Genomic DNA, 22,851 nt, shown 5'->3' with positions numbered 1-22,851 from the left:
GCTATCGACAATACAGTAAAGCCCCCTCAGAGATATAGAAGGATGAGGCGACTTAGAACATGGGTTAGGAGAAATATGGTGTGCACAATCTGCCACAATTATTTCATTTAAATTTGTAATATGCAATAAAAGTGGAAAATTTATCTCACCCAAAAAAAAAAAAAAAAAAAATAATATCTCACACACACGCTACAAACACGAGTATCTAAACTATAAATGAAACCTTGTGGTGTTTCCAAATGCAGCTTTAAAATAAAGTTTCAGACATCTCTTACAGCTCACTCACACAGCCAATCACCTGCAGCTCACTCACACAGCCAATTACCTGCATGAATCTGCATCCAGTCTGCCGCACTCCAAATAGATGGCACATGGAAGTAAAATATAGGCTCTGTGTCATAGGCATCATTGATAGATTAGGTTTTTACACGTGGTACTTAACATTAAATAAGACCATACATAGTAAAAATGTAAAGATTTCCCCCCCCCAATTGGCATGCCCAGAAGCCTTACCACCCACCATCATCATCATCATCCACCCCCACGTACGCACCTCTAAACAGATCATACTACCACAATACCAGCATGAAATATTTATGGTTTCAGGTCACTCACTTTGTATGTTGAGAGCGCTGACTGTAAAGCCGCCATTCCCTTAGAAAGCTGCGATGCAACGTTTACTAGCGATGTGTCAACCAGTCAATAAGCAAAAAATGCTTTTAACACATCCATTCCTTATACAAATATCTCATGCTTTAAATTGCACATCAAAAAGAGCCAACAAAACCATGGCCTCGAGAATATATCGGAGGTTTATTTGGTGGTATTTCCATGTATCACTAAAGTCACCGCACCAGCCAATCCTTTCCAAAATGATTTTCAGCAGTACTGTAATGACATGATCACCTATTACAAGCCAGTTGCCAGAACTAGATTAACATTGCTTTTCTCATTAGAAGCTGCCAAATCTGATTGTTAGAAACATACTTTGGACAGCAGATAAGAACTGCTTGGCCCATCTAGTCTGCCCATTTATTTATATTTTTATTAACCTATGGTAACCTCAAACCCTATTTGGTCTTTTAATCTTTGTAAGGATATCCTTATGTCTATCCCAAGCATGTTTACCATCTCTAATGTGAGGCTAATACAGTAGAGCAATTTTAGAGGCTAGTCCACTTATCCAATACCCTTTCTGTGAAATAATTTTTCCTCCAATTTCCTCTGCACCTACTTCCCTCCAGTTTCAGTACATGTCCTCGTGTTCTAATATTTATTTTACTTTGTTCCCTGCAAAAAATAAATATATAGCAAGACTGTGGTACAGAGTCCAGAAGAAAACGTGTGTCTAGAAGATCCCCCAAGTCTAGCAGGACTGAGGGGATCCTTAGAGGCACTTTCTTTTGGGTTCTGCACCCCTTATGCCAGGCCTGCCCTATACTGCTTTGGCTCAGAGCACTCCCATGGCAATGGTTTCTCCTTTGAAGTCATTCTTCTACAAAACGGATTACTCTTTTCACATGTTGTTCTTGCATAATCAGGTAGATGGGAGTGAAAGTAGGCTTATACTTCACCTTTACTTTTATTTTTAAACACGGTTCCCTTTGCATAGTTTTCTGTATGTTTTTCTTTTATACGTCTATCCACAGTAAAGTTCATAAACTTATCACACCGTCATGTTGCGTTAGGTTTAGTGTTTCTCCAGGCTGGGTACATTTTATTGCTGATGTTATTTCGACGTTGCATGAACACCACACTCCAATTTGCTTACCTCTATTGCGCTCAATATTCTCTTATTAGGACTATACACGCTTATTTCAGCACAAGTAATAAAACGCTGCGTGTCTGTTTCAATGTTATGTAATGTGCATGTTCATTAATACGTTATGTAATATATCTTTCCTGTGCTGTAATCTTATAAAAGTACAGAGTACAGGGTTGGCGCTATATAAATCAACACTCTCCTGTGGAATGTCTACAGTCACTAGACAGCAATGGAAAGTCGTGAACCTCTAAATGTTTAAATTGATATGCAACCCTAAAATAAAATTTAAAAAAAAAAAAAAAAAATGGAATACAAGATGAAGTCGTAAAACTGTCACTATTACCCCCAAGAGGAATATATTGACAGCTGAAGTTATCGGACCACAATGCAGCTGTGCTTGTCATTAAAGTCCTCATCCTGCCTTGTATGTAAACTTGCACACTCTATATCACAAATATAGAATATATAAGCGACTATGCTGAACGAGATACCAGAGCCAGCTGCTGGCAGCTATTTCAGTCAATAGAACAACTCTTCGTTACCCTCTTTCATCAGGTCCAAATGGCCTAGTTCAGGTTGCAAAGCATCAGATTGGCCAAGAGTCTCCACTTTCCCTCGTAATTTAAACATTGGAGGAATTTTATTTATGCCTCGTATAAAACTAAACCGCTAGAAGAACCACAAAAGGTTAATGACCAAGTGGATTAGGGCATCCAAATGAACTTATTCAATATTAACGTCAAAATGGAAGATCTGGAAACTGAACACTTTGGCTCAGAATCAAACGGGAGTACAAAGAATGATCTTTGTTAAGTGATGCATGGAGATAAGCCAAATCAGGGACTTATAACTAAAGTAACCACCAAATATTACATAACATGTTCCAATTACATCTATCCAACATGCAATCTCCGCTACTCGCAAAAAAGAAACGTAAGCCATTTTTATTTCATGCCACAAAATGAGAAGTGGGTGGCACAGAATGAAAATCATTTAATAAAATGAACAGGAGTGACAAGAGGAGATGAACTCAGAGGCAAAAATATTTTATAAAAAATAAATAAAAAGTTGCTCATTTAAACAAATGAGATCTGCAACATCTGAAAAGGACTCTGCCGAATTTATGACATTTAATTTAGAAGAGAAATACATTTGCCCTTGTTAGGATCGTTTTCAGCAGATTTGCAGGGTTTTATTTTTTAAACAGACCTACATACCAACAATATTTTGTAATTACCCGTGGGATACCTGCTCATCCACACTGGGATGCCCCTGTGTGATTTTCAGTAGCTTCAGTCTTATAACCAGTCTGTGCCGCGTGGATTGTGTCTCAGGTGATTCCAAATGACAGGATCACAAGAGTAAACAGCTGCAAAGCTTCTGAAAACGGCACCAAGGAGGGTGAAATGTTTTTTTCCTGTATGTGTGCTACATGAAAAACACAGTATTTAACCTATGTGCAAAATAGAAAACTAATTCGCACCCCTTGCATTGTAACATGGTTTTGTCCATGAGACTTAAGGAACTTAGGCAAGAAATTTCTTATTTAACGAATCAGGCCCTAAATCATTAAATCTCTGGTGGGGAAACAGAAATCCCATACATGACTTGTGAATGCTGGCATTATTCAACAATTGGTCCAACAAGCCAATTGGTGAAAATCCAGTACAATCCATTAATCAGAGAGCTGTGAGCCGGCCACCGAGCAGGAAGAAAGCAATCATTCAGTAGATGGCTTCATAAAATTATCTTCTGGACTTGCCAACTCTGACTGACAAGAAGACAACGGGAAAAATGTTCCCCTGTGGATTTAAGAGTTTTCTAGATAACTTTGAATTTTAAATTTGCAATTTGATTAGATTAAATATTGTCCTATTTTCCCCACTCTGTCCCAAACATTCCACCACTCATTGTTTGGCAGTGCTCCTCACAGTGACTGTAAGAGGAGAAGGCGATACTTAGTGTGCAGGACATCGCCACTGAGTAGCAGAGGGGGTCATTTTTCTTTCTGGTCCAGAACTTTCTTGATGAGTTACCGTACCTGTACGGTAATAGTAAAATAAATGTGTTTTTACAGTTGTAAAGTACATATTTAGCATGATTCTGCAATAGGTGTTAAAAAAAATGACGAAAAAGGACAAAATAGTGACAATATTCTTAAACTATACAACATTCACTCGTGGTAAGAGACAGGAGTCACAAATGTCCTCTATCCCTACCTGTGTAGTGAACTTGACGACACAATTTGCTCACACCCTAGCATTGAATTGCAAGTAACAGTATGGTATAAAGGGTGGGCACTTTCATATACAGAAACCCCTAATGTCTTTAGACCAGACTTTTATGCCCTTATAGTGATTAGGGCATAACTCCAGTTCCTGCAAGTTGAAGCGCCTTTGTCAACGCAGCTCCAGTGAAACGTGCACCAGCAATCACCCCTCTCTCAAAGTCACTAGGGGCTCATTCTCTGTCCATGGTTGATAAAATATTGGGGAAACAGTCTGCCCAGTCAGATTATTACCCAGAGTACGATGGGATTCCGATTGTCTCATTAACTCAGGAACCACACTAGTGTGCAAGCACCATCTTTCAATTTACTCTGTATTTGTCATTTACTCAAGTAGATACCTGTAATTTGGCTCAAGGTAAGGCTTCCAGATTCCTAAAAGCACAGTAACCATGTAAATAAAGATTAGTTGTGCATTGGGGCTTATCTAGATCATTGGGACTTCCATCAATAAATATTCTCGTTGGGGAAATCACATTAATCACAAATTGAAAATGCAGCTGTCAAGGACAACACAATGAACAATACAGTCAACACAAGCATTTGAATACTCCCATGTGCTTTATTTTAGTATAGGTGAAAACACAAGCAAAGGGCTCTACCACTAGCATGACAAGATAGCATCTCAGTAGTAAAAAAAAAAAAAGTTAAAGTAGTATAATACCATATATAATATATTGAATTGTAAACTCATTTGCCCACCTTTACCTTCTGTTTTGTGTGCAGCATTGCATAGTATGTCAGGATATATAGTAAAATAGCAGAGAAATTATATTTTAAGAGCAGAAAATTAAGCTACGTTCCAAAACTTTTCCAGCTATTATATAACTAGCAAGAGCTACAATTAAAGGCCATCTTTCAGCAGACTCTTTAGGCACAGTGGCACTGGGTATCAAACAGCATTGCAGTCTGCAGGGCAGAACGGCTTACAGCCCATTACTGACCTAACAAGGCCATAACATGTGACTTGAGCAGCTTTCAAGCACAATATTAGGTAAAACCAAAAGGACAGCCAACCCTCAGAGCCAGGTAGCCAAAGCACCCAATTTTTTGTTTCACTGATTCAATATGTTTATTAATATTTGGTTGCAAAAAAAAAAAAAATTCCCTCTCACATACCTACAATACGGTCCTGGATGAAAATCGGGTATCGCTAAGACCCACATATGGGAGCCTATGACGTCCTAGGAAGTGAGCCAGCTCTAGAAGGTCAAGTCTTCCAGGTTCTTGGTTTCAAAATACAGACACTTGATACCGGGCACTCAACTCTGTCCACACCTCGCTAAAGCTATAGCCAATAATGAAGGGGGGGAAAGATACAGGAGAGTGGGATAAGCCTGCACTTAGGGGTTTGGCTACACTAGCAATTTGCAACAAGATCTTATTGGATGCGATAACAGGGAGGAGATTTGTAGTATCAAATTGGTCAGTAGAATAATCAGAGCCCACCTATGCCAGGATCAGACAGATTCCAATGGTTCTTTGTTTAGTTAAATTGGAGTGGTGTCTTTTAAACATAAAAGTTACTTGCCAAAAATATACACATATTTGGAGGTGGTGTTTGAAATAAATGTACATACTTTAGTGGCATTTAGTATACAATACAATAAGCGGGTACACAATACAAGAAAGATTGAGAAACGCTACCCTATTGGACTTGGTACATGAGCTCTTTCATGCTGGAAAATGACCTATTGCATGTGGTACACAAGCACCTTCATGCACACAGCAGGCAGAGCAAGTTTGTCAGATGTTTGTATACTGGTCATCAGACATGATCATGTGGCAGGTTGCTAGGCTAACCTTGGATGCCGAAGAACATTGCATCGACCTTCTGACTTGTGCCTCTGAAAACAAGAGCTGTAAAGATATAATTTTATAAACACATACAGCAAGACTTTTCCATGTATTAATGCCTTCCTTACTAAATAAAGAGTATACTTGATTTCTCCGACTTCTGTCCAGCATGCATGAAATGTAACAATCTCTTCGCCCATAGAAAAATAAACAGATGCTGCCTTGCAGAAAACTAGTGTATTTATCCATAGAAAAACAAACTGATGACATCTTTATTCAGTTACACAACTAAATATACATTGATGTGAATTTAAACCTCTGCCTAGCAGGAGTATAATTAACCACCTTTGCAACTGGACCCGGCCATACTTCTAGACACTTTGCTGCACATGTTGAGCAGTTTACGCACTAGGAACATGTGAGATGCTGTGAACAACCAGGCAGGGTCACCTAACACGCGGGATGTGGCACTTACATGTCTTAACATCATGTCTGCTCAAATCCACAACAGGTGCACTCTCCAAACACACAAGAGGGGTGCTGGCATGTGCCCAAGAGGCCTGAAATGCAGATATTTAACAGGAACATCAGACAGCTTCAGAAAACTACGGTTCTGCTTTATGAACATGTTACTTGGAAAGTGAGGAAGACCTGGATATGAAAATATCACAATCTCCCTGACAAACAGGTGAAACGACAAGCGCTGGAGGCCACAAACTGACATATCCATTGTTCTCCAAGGCTGACGCTTTCTCACACTAAGGAGCAATTACACCTCTAGGCCATTATATAATACATTACAAAAAACAGTAGTGTTACGTCTTGAAAACATGCATATTGTACCACGTGCATTACCATTTTTAGTAAAATTAGTGGCCACAAAGTCCTTTGGTAAAAGCATACACGTTTTAGCTAATCGACGCATGGAAGTCTTTGCAGGAGCAAATAATTACACAAAACTCTTGATAGCAACAGCATAAAACAAATCAGTAGTTAGCTGCAAGATATTCTCACAAACTTAACACCGGGAAGTTTTCAGCTACAAAGTATTTCTACTATGTAGAAAGAAACAGAGAATTCATATTTGCAACAATGATGTCTATTTAGCAGTGCTCTGTGTCTGGAGTGGTGATAAGTGAAGCATTTAACCGTGCATCTGTTTTGAGGGCTTTGATAAAGTTATTGCCCACAAACAACACTTCGTTCTTACACAAACAGCTCACCTAAATGAATTGCAATGTTAGACACGATTACTGAAATGACAGAAGTGAGGATTACAGCAACATTATGCCTGAACAGGGGCGGACAATCATGTGGAATTAAGGAGCCAGAAGGACATTTTAGGCATCCAGGAAAGATGTGCATGCACTGACCTTAATACAAGTGACTAGTAGCTCTTAGGAGCTATCTGGCTCTTGGGATTTCCAGCCATGTACTTAAGTAGAATATTTGCAAACCATAAAAATCAAACAAAAAAAGAAAAAGAAAGAAACACTATATATAAATTACTGTGCTCTGGACTGCTAAAAACATTAAGACAATTGCAACTAATACACAGTAGAAAAAAAAAAGTGTCAATAAGGAACACCAGGCAAAGTCTAAATAAATATGTAAAAATAGAATTAAAAAAAAATAAAAAGTATATTACACTTTGAACAAAATATATGACACTCAAGTTTAGCTTTTGTTAAAAATGCTATTGCGGCCACCAATGTACCCAGAGGTTACTTAAAGGGCCAATCAGAACCCGGTTTTATGGTGACCTTGATAACTTTGCATTTAATATTTAACATTTTATCCTATATAGCTTAACAAATGCAAAGCAACCTACAGATCATGGAAATGTCACACCTAGGTATTATATAAAATCTCATCGTACTGTCACAGAACCTCAAGCATTATAAATTACAAAGCACCAAGCGGTGCACAAACCTATCAAATGTCCTGGATATAGAAGATATAAAATTGCAGGTTCTTTGCCGTTTATATATAGATCCATAGAGGTCACGTAAAATCTGAATGCAAGCTGGTAATAAACACAATAAAAAACAGTTCATGTGAGTAACACATGATAGTAGGAGCCAGTGTTAGTAGGTGCTGCAATAAAAGTCCTTTGTACATCTTGCTTGCCAAAAAAAAAAAAAAAAACAAAAAAAAAGAAAAACAGTTTTGTATGAAATAAAATACTATGCAATATACATTCCATTCATTACAAAATTAAGTATGAACACAAGAAAGCACAAAACCCCCAACAAAATAAGGGACACTGAACTGCAAATAACATTTGACAGGTATATGCATAATGAACCAGAACTGTCTTAAATGTCATAACTGTCTTATCTTGTCACCTAGCAAGAGCGGCTCAGCTGTGAACTTCTTACAATGCCACGTCTTACAATGACCCCCAGAAGGAAATATAACATGAAAATGGTGGTGTTCCCCATAGCAATGCGTCAGATTTGAACAGCTTTTTCTAGTGCCTTTTACTAAAACAAACATCTGATTGGTTTCTTCACACACAACACTACCATTTTCCATTACCTCAAGGTTTTATAAATGTCTATCATTTTTTTTTGTTTCAAAACAAAATATTGTCAAAGTCAAATAATCAATTAAGTTTGCTAAATATTTCTTAGTAAATGATTTAATTTGTTATCCTGAGTGGAAGAGTTTACAAATAATTGCAGGGCGTTCTAGAGGTGTCTACCAAACTTGGGACAAAGTACACCTTAAAGCTGATCATATTTCTACAAAAGAAGTGCATTGTAATTGGATAGATCCATTTCCAAAGACATCTAAGACGACAGTTTGTGCTCTGCAGCTATGTTCTCCATATACATGAAAGGGAAAATAAAGCTGATCACCTCCACTGAAACATTTTTAAACCGTTTGATCCTAACATGTAACTTTAGGGGGAGCGGTATTTATGCTTCCACAAAAATATACATATGAATATGTAAAAAAAAAAAAAAAAAAAAAAAAAAAGATGCAACCAGATTGAAGGTTAAATCGCCTAAAGCCTTGTTCTTTACTTGTGTTTTAATGCTATTAAAATCACATATCAAATGTAAATATGTTGGCTATGCATTTGAGCTCTCTGTAGGCTTCCCAATGCCTTTACAGTTGATAAACGCATAAAAATGAAACAGGTAGCGTTCTGAAAAAAACAAAAACCCATTTAAATGCATTAAAGACGCATGTAAAACATTTAAGAAATGGGTGGGTATAAGCAAGTAAAAGTAGTTTATTCCTTTAAAACTAAAATACCACCCCACTGACAGCTGGTAATGCAGACCCCCCCGGCCCCTGCACTCACCTCCTCCCCTCCCCAGGCAGAACCCTAGGGTCTTTTCCCTGGTTCTGTGATGCACAAATGGCTACAGAGGCCATGTGAGTGGGAGGGTTGGGGGCAATAAGAACGGGCCTTGAGAAAAATAGTTGCTAGTAGCAAAACCTGGAGCTACGGAGGAGTGTTGGGGGGATTGGGGGGGGGGGGCTCACCTCTTCCCTTTACTGGGTGCAGCTTTATTTTTTTATTATTTTTTTTGTGCTGATTAAAATTAAAAACAGTCTGCGTGTCAGGCTTTAAGGTGATGGATTACAAATGGCCAGGAAGATGGTCTTTACATTGTGGATAAGAGAATGAAAGATCATTTTTCATCCACACTCCACGGCACAGCATGTGACTTCTACCCACTTAGTGCCCACCAACTGTATACGGAGGTGGTGGCTTCTTAAAACATCTAACACCCAGAGACCAGAACAAAATGAGTATTTCCAGTGGATATGCAGCACCTATGACATGTAAAGTCTTATTCAGGGCTTCTTATACATTGTGCAATACCTAAACAGATAAAACATTATACTGCAGAGGATATGGTACATATTTAAGTGGCTCATTCCCTGCACATAGTGGAGGCAGGTATTTGTGGAGAGAACCACATTACTTCACTAGGAACCCATGATATCATGGAATCCAGTTAGTAGGAGCCAGTGACAACTGTGAGCAAGTCATAGCAGTAACCTAAAATATGTCAGAACAAAGATTAGTCTTTCACAGCGCTTCAAAGTCTTGATTTACTTTTTATACGTAAATGTAGGGGTGCAACGGACAAATAATATTTTAATGATAAAAAACACAAGAAATGCATATGGAGCAATGTCCAAATTCAGCATCAAACTACAATTCAATGCAGAAAAAGGAAGGACAAATATAATACGAGCTATACTTTAAATTCAGTAACCAAACAAGCATTAAACAAAGAATGTGGCCACAATGACTTTTAGTGGGAACATGTTATAGTAATGTTAAGCTCATTCATTCCAAAGAATCCTGTAACCCAATTCCATGGTTAAAGGAAAAGGGGTGCAGCTGTTCTCCCTAAAAATCAAATTACAATGAGAAATGGATTAGACAATATACAGCGTGCGCCTTGTGTCCACCCATTCATGCTCTGGCGACAGTTGTCTTGCCTCTTGCAATAAACAAAAGACACTTGCCAGTAAACACCTACAAAAGGAGAGCGACACCCAGGAAACGGTCATTAAATGCTGGGCTTTTCTTAGCATCATGACTTCTCATATGGAACGTTACATTACTTTATTAATAAACAAAATAAATCCAACAAGCAACTCCATTAAAATAAAATATTTTATGATTAATAACCACCCTAAAGAGGAGATCCAGTTGATAAAGAAGTGAATATAGAAAACTATAGCATACTTAAAATGTGCCATATACATCTCTGTGGTATTTAGACATATGAGCATTGCTGGTATAACATAGGCCCCTCTACTGGCATACTATGGGGATTTCAGCTGGCACAGTCTCATGGGCACTGCTGGTATAATATGGCACCTGTCTGGCGTTTAATCATAGGAGCACTGGTAATATAACACCATAACTGCCATATAGCACTGCAAGTATAATATGGGCATCTCTGCTTTTAGTCATATGGAGAATGTAGGTATACATTTATTGTGTGTGTCCTCAATGTACCCTTTAAAGCGCAGTCTGTACACAGTGGAGGCAGGAATTTTGTAGACTGTACACTTCAAATAAGGTCCACAATCAAGATAAATGGCATCTTTCTGGGGATTTATAACAGCAACTTCAAATATATGCCATTAAGAGAGAATAACTTATTTCAAATACCCACCACTATTTAATTACCAAGATTGAGTTTAAGGCATAAACACTTTGTATATGTAGCACATAACAGAGTTCAAACATAAACAACAAGACAATTATTGTGGTAAGCTCAATCATCTGTATTGGTCTATCCTCCACAAGAAAAAAATATAACTTCACCCAGAGTCCTTTTCTGCATTATTGATAGAGTAATGCAGCAGTTGTCAGTAGAGGTCACAAATTTACTAAGCCTTTGTAAATAGATCAATACTTTACAGACAGATATTCTTAAACAGGAAATGGATATCTGAAGCTGCTTCTGTGACTCTGGGGTAGATTTATCAAACACTCCAAGATGGAAAAGTGGAGATGTTGCCCATAGCAACCAATCAGATTCTAACCATCATTTACCTAGTACATTCTAGAACATGATGGCTAGAATCTCATCGGTTGCTATGGACAACGATCACTTTTCCTTTTTAGAGGGTTTGATAAAACTACCCCAGAGTAATAAAAAGTAGTTCAGATATCCATTCCCTGTTTATTGGACCTGTACTCATTAAGCAATAAATGATTCAATTGTCATTTTTAACTCATTTTCAAAATTACTAGGTAACACCATCACCACATCAGGGAGGTACAGACTGTTACCGACATATCTTACAGTGTAGATCCATCTATAGATCCATCATGCATATCTTATTAGGCAGATGCCAGTGTGAGACTAACAACACAGTAAATAGAGACATAGGAGTATATTTACTAACCTGCGTGTTTGAAAAAGTGGAGATGTTGCCTACCACTTCTTCAAATCCGCAGTTTACTAAATACACCCCATGGAGTCTGATGAAGGGATGTGGTCAGACATTGTTTTTTTACACTGAAAGCCCAGGAACAGTGCTTTCGTAACCATGTACTCCAAAAGTGAAAAACATAAAAAAAATAAAAAAAAAGGTGCAAACTTCAGGCCCTTCTCCAAAGGGAAAGAGCCCCTCTACACCATGGGATCTGCCAAAGCCTTAGCCAGGGCTCAACAACTTGCCCATCCCATGGATGGGAGGGAATCTGAGAGGTTCAGGGGGATGGGAATCTCTGGGCCACACAACCCCCCCTCCCCCAATAAGGGCATACCCACCCCACAAAAAAAAAAAAAAAACAACTGTGATAAACAAGAAGTGTAATAAACAAATAAGTGCCTGGTGGATACAAACTTCACCTAATGACTGAGCTAGTATAAAATATTTCCACCCAGCCAGAAGGCATGGGCAAAAGGAAGGCGGTATAGTGTATTGGGTTCCAATAACATCACTATGCCACATGGAACCCATGCTGGCTTCATTGAAAATGGTCTATCACCGGAAAAATGCAATAACTAATCTCTTTATAGATGGGGAGACCAACATTTGAAAAGGTTACAAACATTTAGGCAAATACTAGTGCTGAACAAAATATACTTCTTTTAAAACATTTCTAATAATGGAGGCAACAAGTACTTTATCAAGGATTGTGCATTAAAGTACACTGATAACTATGAACATCAAAATATTTCCTGGCATACGTGGAAAAAAAAAAAAAAAAAAATCTATGGCCTATCTGGTTTTCAGAGAGTCTACAATCCGTTTATATTTTCCACTCGAATGCGAAGGCAGCGGAGCGCTCATGTGCCAGGATCTGAATTCGCACTACCTGCTATGTGCAAGAAAACAGAGTCCAAGAACAGTCTCCAGCCTCTAAATCTGGATTCTCATAGACCGATCCAATTTGGCTATTCTACCCCACACACCAAGCTGCAGGATCACTTCCGCTGCCATTGGGGCCGGTCATTGCATTCAGATGATGACCATATGTACATGTCGATTGTTCTAGCAGATTTCTATTAAGTCACTAAGACTGCCATTTGCCTTTTATCAGCTGCAGTATTGCAGCCTGAATCTCTAGCATAAAACTCTCCATCCTTACCCTCTCATTTGTGACTGTCATGAGCAACAGCACAGCCTCTTAGGCACAGTGGGAAATTTCCCAATGTAAACTATTGGGAGAGAACAGTCTAGTTATACCCCATTCATACTGCACCAAAATCCCGGGTTTTTGCCGGGGCGATCTCAAACGACCCGGGTCTAAAAACACGGGTCTTCAACCCGGGATTTATCGAGGGGTAATTCCCGGGTCGGACCCGGGTTGCCTGCACTATGAATGGTGCAACCCGGGTTTTTCAACCCGGGTTGCACAGAAAACAAGCCGATTGGCTGTCTGCCTGTCTCTGGAGGATGATGTCATCAGTGGGAGCCCGTGGAAGAAAAAAAAAAAACCAGTCCCCTTTCAATGACATCACCATTTTTCAGCCAATGAAAACTGCTCTGGTGATGACTCCCACAAATTGCCAGGGCACAGACTTGTGCAGTATGAATGGGGTCAACCCGGGAAATTCCCGGGTCCGAGGTACAGTATGAATAGTGTTTCTGAGCTGGGACGCTCCGAGCCCCGGCAAAAACCCGGCTTGAAAAACCCAGGATATTGCCGGGGCGGCAGTATGAAAGCGGTATTAATGGGGTAATGGCACTGCAAGCGCCTCAGTATGAGTGCTGTAGGCACTGATAAGAACTACCAACCATGATGGCTCCTGAATTCCAGGCTGTCACAGTCATGGCAGCCCACTGGAGTTATATACCATATGTAGTGCAGGAACCACAAGCCTCTTAAGAATACAGACGTAAGGCCATTAGGGGAAGACAAGGTAGAAGGAGATTTTTAGGCAGCACAGAGGTTTTTCATTGTGCAAGAGGCTCAGATGGTCTTATTGTCCACTACCTTCAGCCGGACGCAGTTTGCCCAGACCAGGTACATAATATAATGAGATGCGAAATTACAGCAACTGTAATAGAGACCACCCTGCTGTCCCTTATATTATCAGAAAAAAGAAAGCATCTAAATTTGGGTTAAAAAAACAAAACAAGAATATGTCTAGTTAATGAGTCACAAGAGTGACAGTGGGCCTTGCTTTGCGCTGTCTTTCAGTTTTTCCATTGATTCACAATTATCCCATAAGTTATCTGAGCAGAAATTGTGAACTTCTAAATTACATAAATTTTGTGCAGTCATTTTGTATTTTCATAAAGGACACCACAAATTATATAAAATTACCCTATTAGCACTTCCTTTATAGCAGACAACTGACAAAAAAAAAACAAAAAAAAAAACAAACAACCAAGAAAATGTGTTCTCAGTATACATAGCAAAATAACACCACTTTACGGGTGCTCATCCAGAAAGTTCCAGGTCAAACAAGATTGTAAATGTGGAGAAAGTTAATAAGTGCTAATTGCACAGCATGTTTAAAGTTGTTTACAGTAGACTTGAACATAGTGTTTTAAAAAGAAGCATGTTTAGCTCATATTTGAAAACGAAACATACACATTAAAACTTAGTCAAGCTTAAAGCATATCCATAACTCACACATAATTAAGACAGTCATTTTGAGTGATAAACCAATCAATTAAATGGGATAAAGTGACACTACTGCCACTTAGATAATAGGCTGCATTCTCATGCAAAGAAATGGGACTAGCGCATCCCAAATCTTAGAAGGCAAGCAACTATCCACCTATTAAAATGAATGGAGCACTGAAATAATCCTATTGATGAGGTTGGAATCTGATAAAGAACCAAAACAGAGAAGTATATATTGTCTCTCTTCGTCCAAGTTCCATTTACTAAAAGGGCCACATGCGTTGACTTACCATTTGGCATAAGAGTTAATGATCCTTTCGCCAAGCTCAATTACCGTTCTATTCATTAATGGCTGAACAGAGTGAATGAAAACAGAAAGTGTATAACAATTGTGTATGCAAACATTAATAGGACGACAGAGTGTATGATTTTGGTTGGTCCCTTGGATATAATTTTGACTGTGTTAGGTCATTGTTCAACTACAAACTGCCAGCACCATCCATTTTCACCTTAGTTATATTGCAAGATCTTTTTGAGACGATTTCTTCCCTTTATTGATTATGCCTCTTATAATCCCAGGTCATCAGACCCAGGATTTTGCACTGACCCCTTTTCACACTGAGCCATGACCCGGTCATCAGAGTCTGCCCCGGCAAAAACCCTGGTTTTATAGGCAGTGTGAATGGGGTATAAGTACCCCAAGGACAATTTTTCCTGTATTATTGTTTATTTTTGTTACAATGTCTGTTTATCATCTGTTAATGCAGAGAATGTAAAAGTGTAGCTGGCCCAATAGTCAGTACAGTTTATATACATTGAGATTTAATTAAGAAACAATGTTATAGCTGCACAAAAGTGGATTCTTGAAAAACAAAATGCTCACAGTTAAAAGATAATAACACAGACCGTAAAAAGGCTTTTAAGAAGTGATTACAGTTTAAACAGACTTCTCTTTGTAATTAAAAAGTTAATCGAAAAATGTGAGCACTGTTCTACCTACTGCCTTTTATTTCTGCAATTCAAATAGGTTATGAAGTCAGACTAGCTAGGTCAGTAAAAAGCACCCTTTAGCTGCTCTACAGCTTTTGTAGAACTGCAAGTCCCAGCATGCTCTGCAAGGCTCCATACATGATGGCTCTCCAGTGCTTGTTAAACGACAAGTTCCCTATGCCTGTTGCCAGGTGATATAATAAATTCAACCTGTCACTGATAAAGCATCAGGTGAGTTTTTTTGTGTTTATTTCTACATATTAAAACTACAATTTTTGACAATTTTTCATTGTCAAATTGACATTAACCAAAGGAAAATATGAAATATATTTTTCATTGTATCACTATAGACAGGGGGTGAAATTATTAATACAAAACAAGTAAAAACACAATGACATTAATAGTCTATTGCAAAATAAAAAAAAATACACTCAATTATATACATAGCAGTGTAATAAGTAATATTAGCAACACAGTAATATTGTTATAGCAGTATAATAAGTAATCAGAGTAACACAGTAATATTGTTACACCGGCTATCAGCACAAGTATACACTATAAATATGGTTCAGTAGTACATTAAATACGGATTACATGGTATATGGCAATGATCAAGATAAATACAAGTAATCAGCCTCCATTAATCCCTCCCAGGGATGCAGCAGGTATAATATAAATAATCAGTTGTAGTGAGAGCACCTAATAACATACAAGGGACAGGATTATGGCACTCAGGGTATCTGTCCTACTCAAACCCAGCAATGCTTCAACCCACATCGCTGGTCATAGGCAATGAGCTAGTAACACAGCATCATAGTAGTATTATTACCTTTTTATAAGCTGCCATCACCCCAGTACACCCTACTCACTCAGACACTTCCTCGTCTGATGACGCCATGGTCACGTGACCCTCTTAACGAAGACGGTGACGGTGGCCGGAGCGGCTCACACCTCCTAGGAAGGCGAAGCCCGTGTGCTGCCTGAGACAGTAAGGGCGCTCTGTGGGGGTTAGACAATACATTATACTACATTACACAATTAGCACATATTATTCTGAATATATTATACGTGTCAGCCTTCAATTCACCTGATATTTTACCTGTCGTTTAAAATAATTTCATTATATATTTACTATACGATGATAAACAATCGGGTTTACGGAGAAAACTAAATAAATAGCTAGTTTTATATATACATATATATGTATATATTTATATATCTATATATATCTATATATATATATATATCTATATATATATATATATATTATACATATATATGTGTATATATATATATATATATATATATATATATATATATATATAAAATATAATACACATATATATATATATATGGGGGATTTTTAAGTTTCCCCCTCCACCCCCCCCCCAAAAAAAAAAAAGCGAGAGCGCATGCGCAGCAGCTCCGTTTCGGCAGCACTGTACTATACAGCAGCCGCGGCGCTGTCAAAGAAGTGTCCGCGGCGGTGCTGTGTACTATACAGCAGCCGCGGCGCTGTCAAAGAAGCGTCCGCGGCGGTCACTTCTTTGACAGCGCCGCGGCTGCTGTATAGTACAGTGTCGCTATGTAGGGCACTATTTTAGCGGAGGGAAGGGGTTTCTGGAGACCCAGAACCCCCCCCCCCCCCCTGCATGCGCCCCTGATATATGTATGTATATATATATATATATATATAATATATATACGTTTTGAAAAACTCCACAGAGTGTGCATTTTTCCATCTATTTATTAATAGTTAATATCAGAGGAGTTTTATTTATTTTTTAATATTGCTCATGTAAGTGCAAGGCAAATAAGCCTTGTCTTCTTTACTAGTTTCTAGTTCTTGATGACATACTCTAGCTAACTAAATTGATATCCAAGAAAGTTTTTCAATGTTATAATTTGCTAGTAACTAGCTTCTCACTAGGGGGCACATTTATCAATCTTCTCATAAAGTGAAAAATAGTTTTCAATCCTTATCGCATTGATAAGGATTAAACTATTTCTCAAATTTATGAAGAACCCAACACAGAAACAGCAGTTCCGATAAACTGCTGTTTCTGTGATAAAAAAAAATCATACTTACCCCGCCTCTTCGGAATGCGCTGTATCCGGATCTCTTCCTGGTCTTCTTCGTTTCTTTTTTTACAGCAACTGCGCATGTGCTGTTCGAAAAATTGGAAATGCGCACACACATGATCCCTCCACACATGCGTCTGCTCTTCGGAGCAGAGCTGACAAGCACTGACATTTTTCAATTATGATATTGTAGGCGTACATTATCATGACAAGTTACCGAAAAATACTTTTTTTCGTAACTTGTTAGATTGCGGTAGGGAGCAGTCACCATACTGTTGTATGGTGACTCATACTTACCAACTTTTTGGGAGAGGTGGGCGTGATGGGGGCGGGGCTCCAAAATGCGAGTCATTTTGGGTCCGCCCCCGAGACGTAATGACGCAAACACGTCATTAGACAGCAGGGGCGGGGCCAAACTCCGCGATTCACCGGGAATCGCGGCGTTTGAGAGCTAATTCTGCCCACTTCACTAGGAAGTGGACGCTTCCTAGTGAAGTGGGCAGATATGGGATATTGCCACACTCTCCCGGGAGTCCGTGAGACTCTCGCAAAATGCGGAAGTCTCCCGGACATTCCGGGAGAGTTGGCAAGTATGTGGTGACTGCTTCCCAAAACGAAACAATGCAAAGCAGCAGATATCCACAATATCTGCTGCGATGCACCTTTCTTAAATATACGCAACACTCCAACTTGCGTTGGAGTTCCGGTAACTGAGTGTAGCTTTGCTAACACTCCTTCATAAATACGCCCCTAGAAGTGATTTGTGCGAAATAGAATTTTCATGGCAGCCTTTGAATCAGTTTTTATTCCTCTGGGTATTATTGAGAACATGACATGTGCTGTTACTGAGATAGATCCACTACCTATATATTATCAGTGCACAATATGGGTCTTCTGCTCAGATAGGTTCATGTTTGGATGTAAGTCCATCTGCATGCTGTATCTTGCGTCATATAGCTGTGAGCATGCTCAGAAATGAACGCAATAACATACAATCCTTGTCTGAAGGCAAATGACACGACTGCCTACGACTTGAAGGGATAAACGGGTGGGAAGGGATGGAAAGACGTAGGCAATGCACAGTAAGGGTGTGTCAACACAGATGCCCACTGGGTTTCTAGTTTCACCCGTATCATTTGCACTCGGGCAGGTGCATGCATTCTGATAGGACGTTATATTGCACGTGCTGCTACATATTCTGTAGTCAGTTCTGTCTGTTAACATACGATAAGTAACATTTAAGCAGAGCGTTCTTATACCCAGATTCAAATTGAAACATATCTTGAGATCTGCTTGGATTTCAGTACTGTCGGAATTACGCTCAAGTACCATGATCATTTTTGAAACCCAAAATTTGCGCGGGTAGCGGCCCAAACGTGAATCAGGCCCACTATGTCTAAGTGCTAAGTCTGAAGAAACCATTTTGAAAGCAATTATGTGCCATTTCTCTCTTTGCTTGCAAGTGGTCAATGTAACTGTTACTGAACCAAATTACGCTGCATGTTGTGGTATATCCAGATGCCCTGAATGTGTGGAAAATGTGCTCTGTGCACAGACTACAATGACCTGCTTGTCAAACCCTGAGCACATGAAAATCGACACTTGCTTTATTGTTCTTGTCACTGTTTAATAAAGTGTCCGAAATGTCTGCAGCGCCGTGAAATGGGAGTACAACAAAACGACAACAAATAACGTATCATCTGGAGAACATCTGGAGATCTGCCATTATTAATTATCATACAAAATTTTAATTAAATTAATTATATATTTATTATACGATGATAATCAATCGGTTTTACATTGGAATTTAAATAAATGGCTAATATATATATTTATATATATATATATATATATATATATATATATATATATATATGTCATCCCCATTAATCAGCAATAGTACCTATTCTTCTTTGAGACATGCATGGTCTAGAATATGAGAAATAAGAATGCAGTCCCAGCTGACCCTCTTGCTCTAAGGGCAGGATAATTGGAATTAGCATAGTGGGAATGTGAATTTGAAATATCTGCAGCTCCAAAATAGAGCTTGAGAAAAACACTATATATAATAATGTCATAAGACTTTGTTATAAGAAAGTTACAGATCCCCATTAATCTAAATGCAAACTTGTTGAGATTTAATTTCCTAGTCAGATATTTCTAAGTATAAAAATGTATGTGATAAAAGTTGTCAAAGAGACTTGGGTTTTCACCTACATTTGAGATAACAGGTTTGGGAGTGTATCCTCCCAAAAACACTTATTTACATGTTCCCTTAGCTATCTGTCTTAATGATATTTATTTGGAGTAACATTAACTCTTTCAACAGTTATTAAAACCAAGTTTAGGGGGGACATTGGTGCTTATTTACTAATAGTGCTGTTTTAACATTTGTCTAGTCTCATTGCAGGAAAAAAAATTCTTCCGTTATTAAATCTTGAAACCTAATAACAATAATAATAATTATTATTATTATTATTATTATTATTATATTATAATTCAAGAATGCCAAAAACACCTGTAAACTGTTGTGAAGATATCCTTCTCTTTGTTACTTGCTGTCATTCGTCAAAGATAATATTATATTTCACTAGGTCTGGTAAGAAATAATGCCTAGTGACCTGTGACCTTGTGGTTGTACATGGACCAATTGTAAAGCACTACGGAATTTGCTGGCACTATATAAATAAATGTTGATGATGATGGTCATAGAACTCTTTGGAACTCTTTGGTGACTTCTACTATTTATAGTTATTAGTAGGGTATCTGTTATTCCATATATCTGTTAATTATACACAACATATTCTATAGCTAGGAGTTGTGATAAGCTTCCCTGAAAAGATGGGTTTTCATGGACAACATATGGTGGGACAGTCTTATAGGAGGAAGCAGAGTATTCCACAGAAAAGGAGACACAGGTGAGTTCTTGAATGTAAAGTAAAGCTAATAAGCAAGGATATTGAGAACTAAGGAGACAAGAGAAAATACATAATAAAGGAAAATAGTTATACATGAAATATCTGCAGGCTTGTTAAGCTCCATTATTATTATTTATTATTATAATTATTATTATTATTTTAATTCATATAGCTCTTGCATACTCCCCAATGCGTTGCAGTTGGGAACACACACAGTAGTAAAAAAATACTGGGGATTGACTAACAGACAATGAGGTAGAAAGGCCCTGCAAGCTTTCAATCTGTAGGAAAATAGGAGTTTCATACATTTATTAACAGTTATTTACAAAGTGCCTATATATTGAGTAGTGCTTTACAGAGAACAATCATACACATCCGTCCCTGCCCCAGTGGAGCTTACAATCTTTATTCATTCCCTACCTAGGGTTAATTTTGTCAGTAACCAACTAACCTACCAATATGTGTTTGCAGTGTGGGAGAAACCGCAACAGCTGGAGGAAACCCACCCAAATACAGGGAGATCATACAGACGCAACACAGATAGGGATCTGGTCAGAGTGGAATCATGACCTCAGCGCTCTGCCACCTTGCTGCCCAGACATGAGGTTAAATGCCACAGATTGAATTTTTGTCCAGCCTGATTGCAATGGTAAAAAGTGTTTGGAAGGCCTTATGATCCAGTCACACAACAATGTTGTTTTGGGGTCAGTAGAGTATAGAAAAAAATAAATGTGCGTGGGGGGGGGGGGGGGGGAGGGTTTGGTGGTTTCATATCCTGGCTTCTGAGAGAGAGTGAGATATGATACTAACCCACAGTGATTAAATCTCACAAGTTTGAGACTATTTATCTGCAGAAAGCCCATCAAACCATAGGAAGAGTTAAAGTAGACTCAGACGTAAACCTTGAGCCTATTATCAAGTGACTCCTTAGTATTTAACTGGCTCTCTGTCGTTCAGATTTGTTGACAGCTATCTTACAGCCGAACGGCTTGCAGGCCACTCTGTCAAACCCATGCTACCCTCTGTTTATGTATTGGTCCATTAATATAATTTTCACTCACCCCTGGCATTAATTTATGTCTAAATATTCCTGCCAATCTCATTGTTGATTTCCCAGGGTATAGGGCTTTGTGTTAATTAAACTGTGGCCGATCTCTCTAACACTTGAAGTGATTTTCATCCTCCTCCCTGGTTACTCAGTCTCATTTATACTCGCCTGCCTCCTGAGTCTGAGTTTTTGCGTGTATATACCAGCCTGTAACCCTGTTGCTTGGAGTACTAACTAGATGCTCAAGCAGGGCTTTTAATATTACAGTATATTTCCTAGTCTTTGATATTTATAACCTCAGATTGTAATGTTTTATCCACATTAACAACACATTGCGGTTGTGTCTTCTTGTAAATAGTTTAACCCCTCTACTTTGAATCTACACCCTCTCTAGGACCTTATGGCCCAATAGATGTAGATCAGTCACTTACTCTTGGATACATCAGACCCTTTTCCAGCCCAGCTGCTCCTCCTCCCCCAATTTCTCCTTTACAATTACTTTCTCTGGACACTATACATCAAATAAGACTTCACGCAATAATAGGAAGAGTTCACACGTGTTTCTAAGAGTTTGCCTAAATCCAAGTCAGATCTCCAACAGTCCTCCAAGTCCTGTACCTAACCCAAAGGAGGACTTTACCCCAATGTGGAAGCTTTTTTTCACTGATCTAGATCAGGGCCTTAAATTGACAGTTTAACATGATACTTTCGGGATGCGGTTTGTCTGGAAGAGATCTCCTTAAGTTCTGATGTGGACTGGATAAAATATAAACTTGAAGATCTGGAAAGTAATTGTAAAGTAGAAATTGGGGGAGGAGGAGTAGTTTTGTAGCTCTGTATGGAGAGCTACAAATAACCGTAGAAATTGAGAATAAAATGAAAGCTATAAACATAATTAACAACAAAGGACATTAAACCACTTAGGAATAGTTAACTTGTTTAACACAAATTACTCCAAGTAGTAGAATTTAAGGGAAAATCTACTCATAGGGCAGGACAGTGGCCTAGTGGTTAGCACTTCTTCCTCACAGTACTAGGTCATGAGTTCGAATCCGAACCATGGCCTTATCTGTGTGGAGTTTGTATGTTCTCCCCGTGTTTGCGTGGGTTTCCTCCAGGTGCTCCGGTTTCCTCCCACATTCCAAAAACATATGGGTAGGTTAATTGGCTGCTATCAAAATTGACCCTAGTCTCTCTCTCTCTCTCTCTCTCTCTCTCTCTCTCTGTGTCAGGGAATTTAGACTGTAAGCTCCAGTGGGGCAGGGACTGATGTGAGTGAGTTCTCTGTACAGCGCTGCGGAATTAGTGGTGCTATATAAATAACTGATGATGATGATGATATCCCAATTGAACATAAGATACTATCTAATATTTCCACATTTGAAT

General features: G+C 38.6%; 1 protein-coding gene across 3 annotated transcripts in view; it reads right to left on the bottom strand.

Moving 5' to 3' along the window:
• Positions 1-16,328, bottom strand: part of BTRC (beta-transducin repeat containing E3 ubiquitin protein ligase) — a 133,979-nt gene extending 117,651 nt beyond the window's left edge. For 2 of the 3 annotated variants that reach the window (XM_075216270.1, XM_075216272.1), the window contains exon 1: positions 16,247-16,328. In XM_075216270.1, the coding sequence (XP_075072371.1) occupies positions 16,247-16,264 (18 nt within the window). In that variant the 5' untranslated portion in view covers positions 16,265-16,328. The remainder of the gene's footprint in view (positions 1-16,246) is intronic. The other variant, XM_075216271.1, reaches the window with a different exon arrangement.
• Positions 16,329-22,851: the final 6,523 nt, after the last annotated feature.

Source organism: Mixophyes fleayi, chromosome 6 (assembly GCF_038048845.1).
Source record: "Mixophyes fleayi isolate aMixFle1 chromosome 6, aMixFle1.hap1, whole genome shotgun sequence".
Classification (NCBI taxonomy): Eukaryota; Metazoa; Chordata; class Amphibia; order Anura; family Limnodynastidae; genus Mixophyes; species Mixophyes fleayi.
Note: the sequence above shows the minus strand (reverse complement) of the source record. Positions and strands in the feature narration are given on the sequence as shown.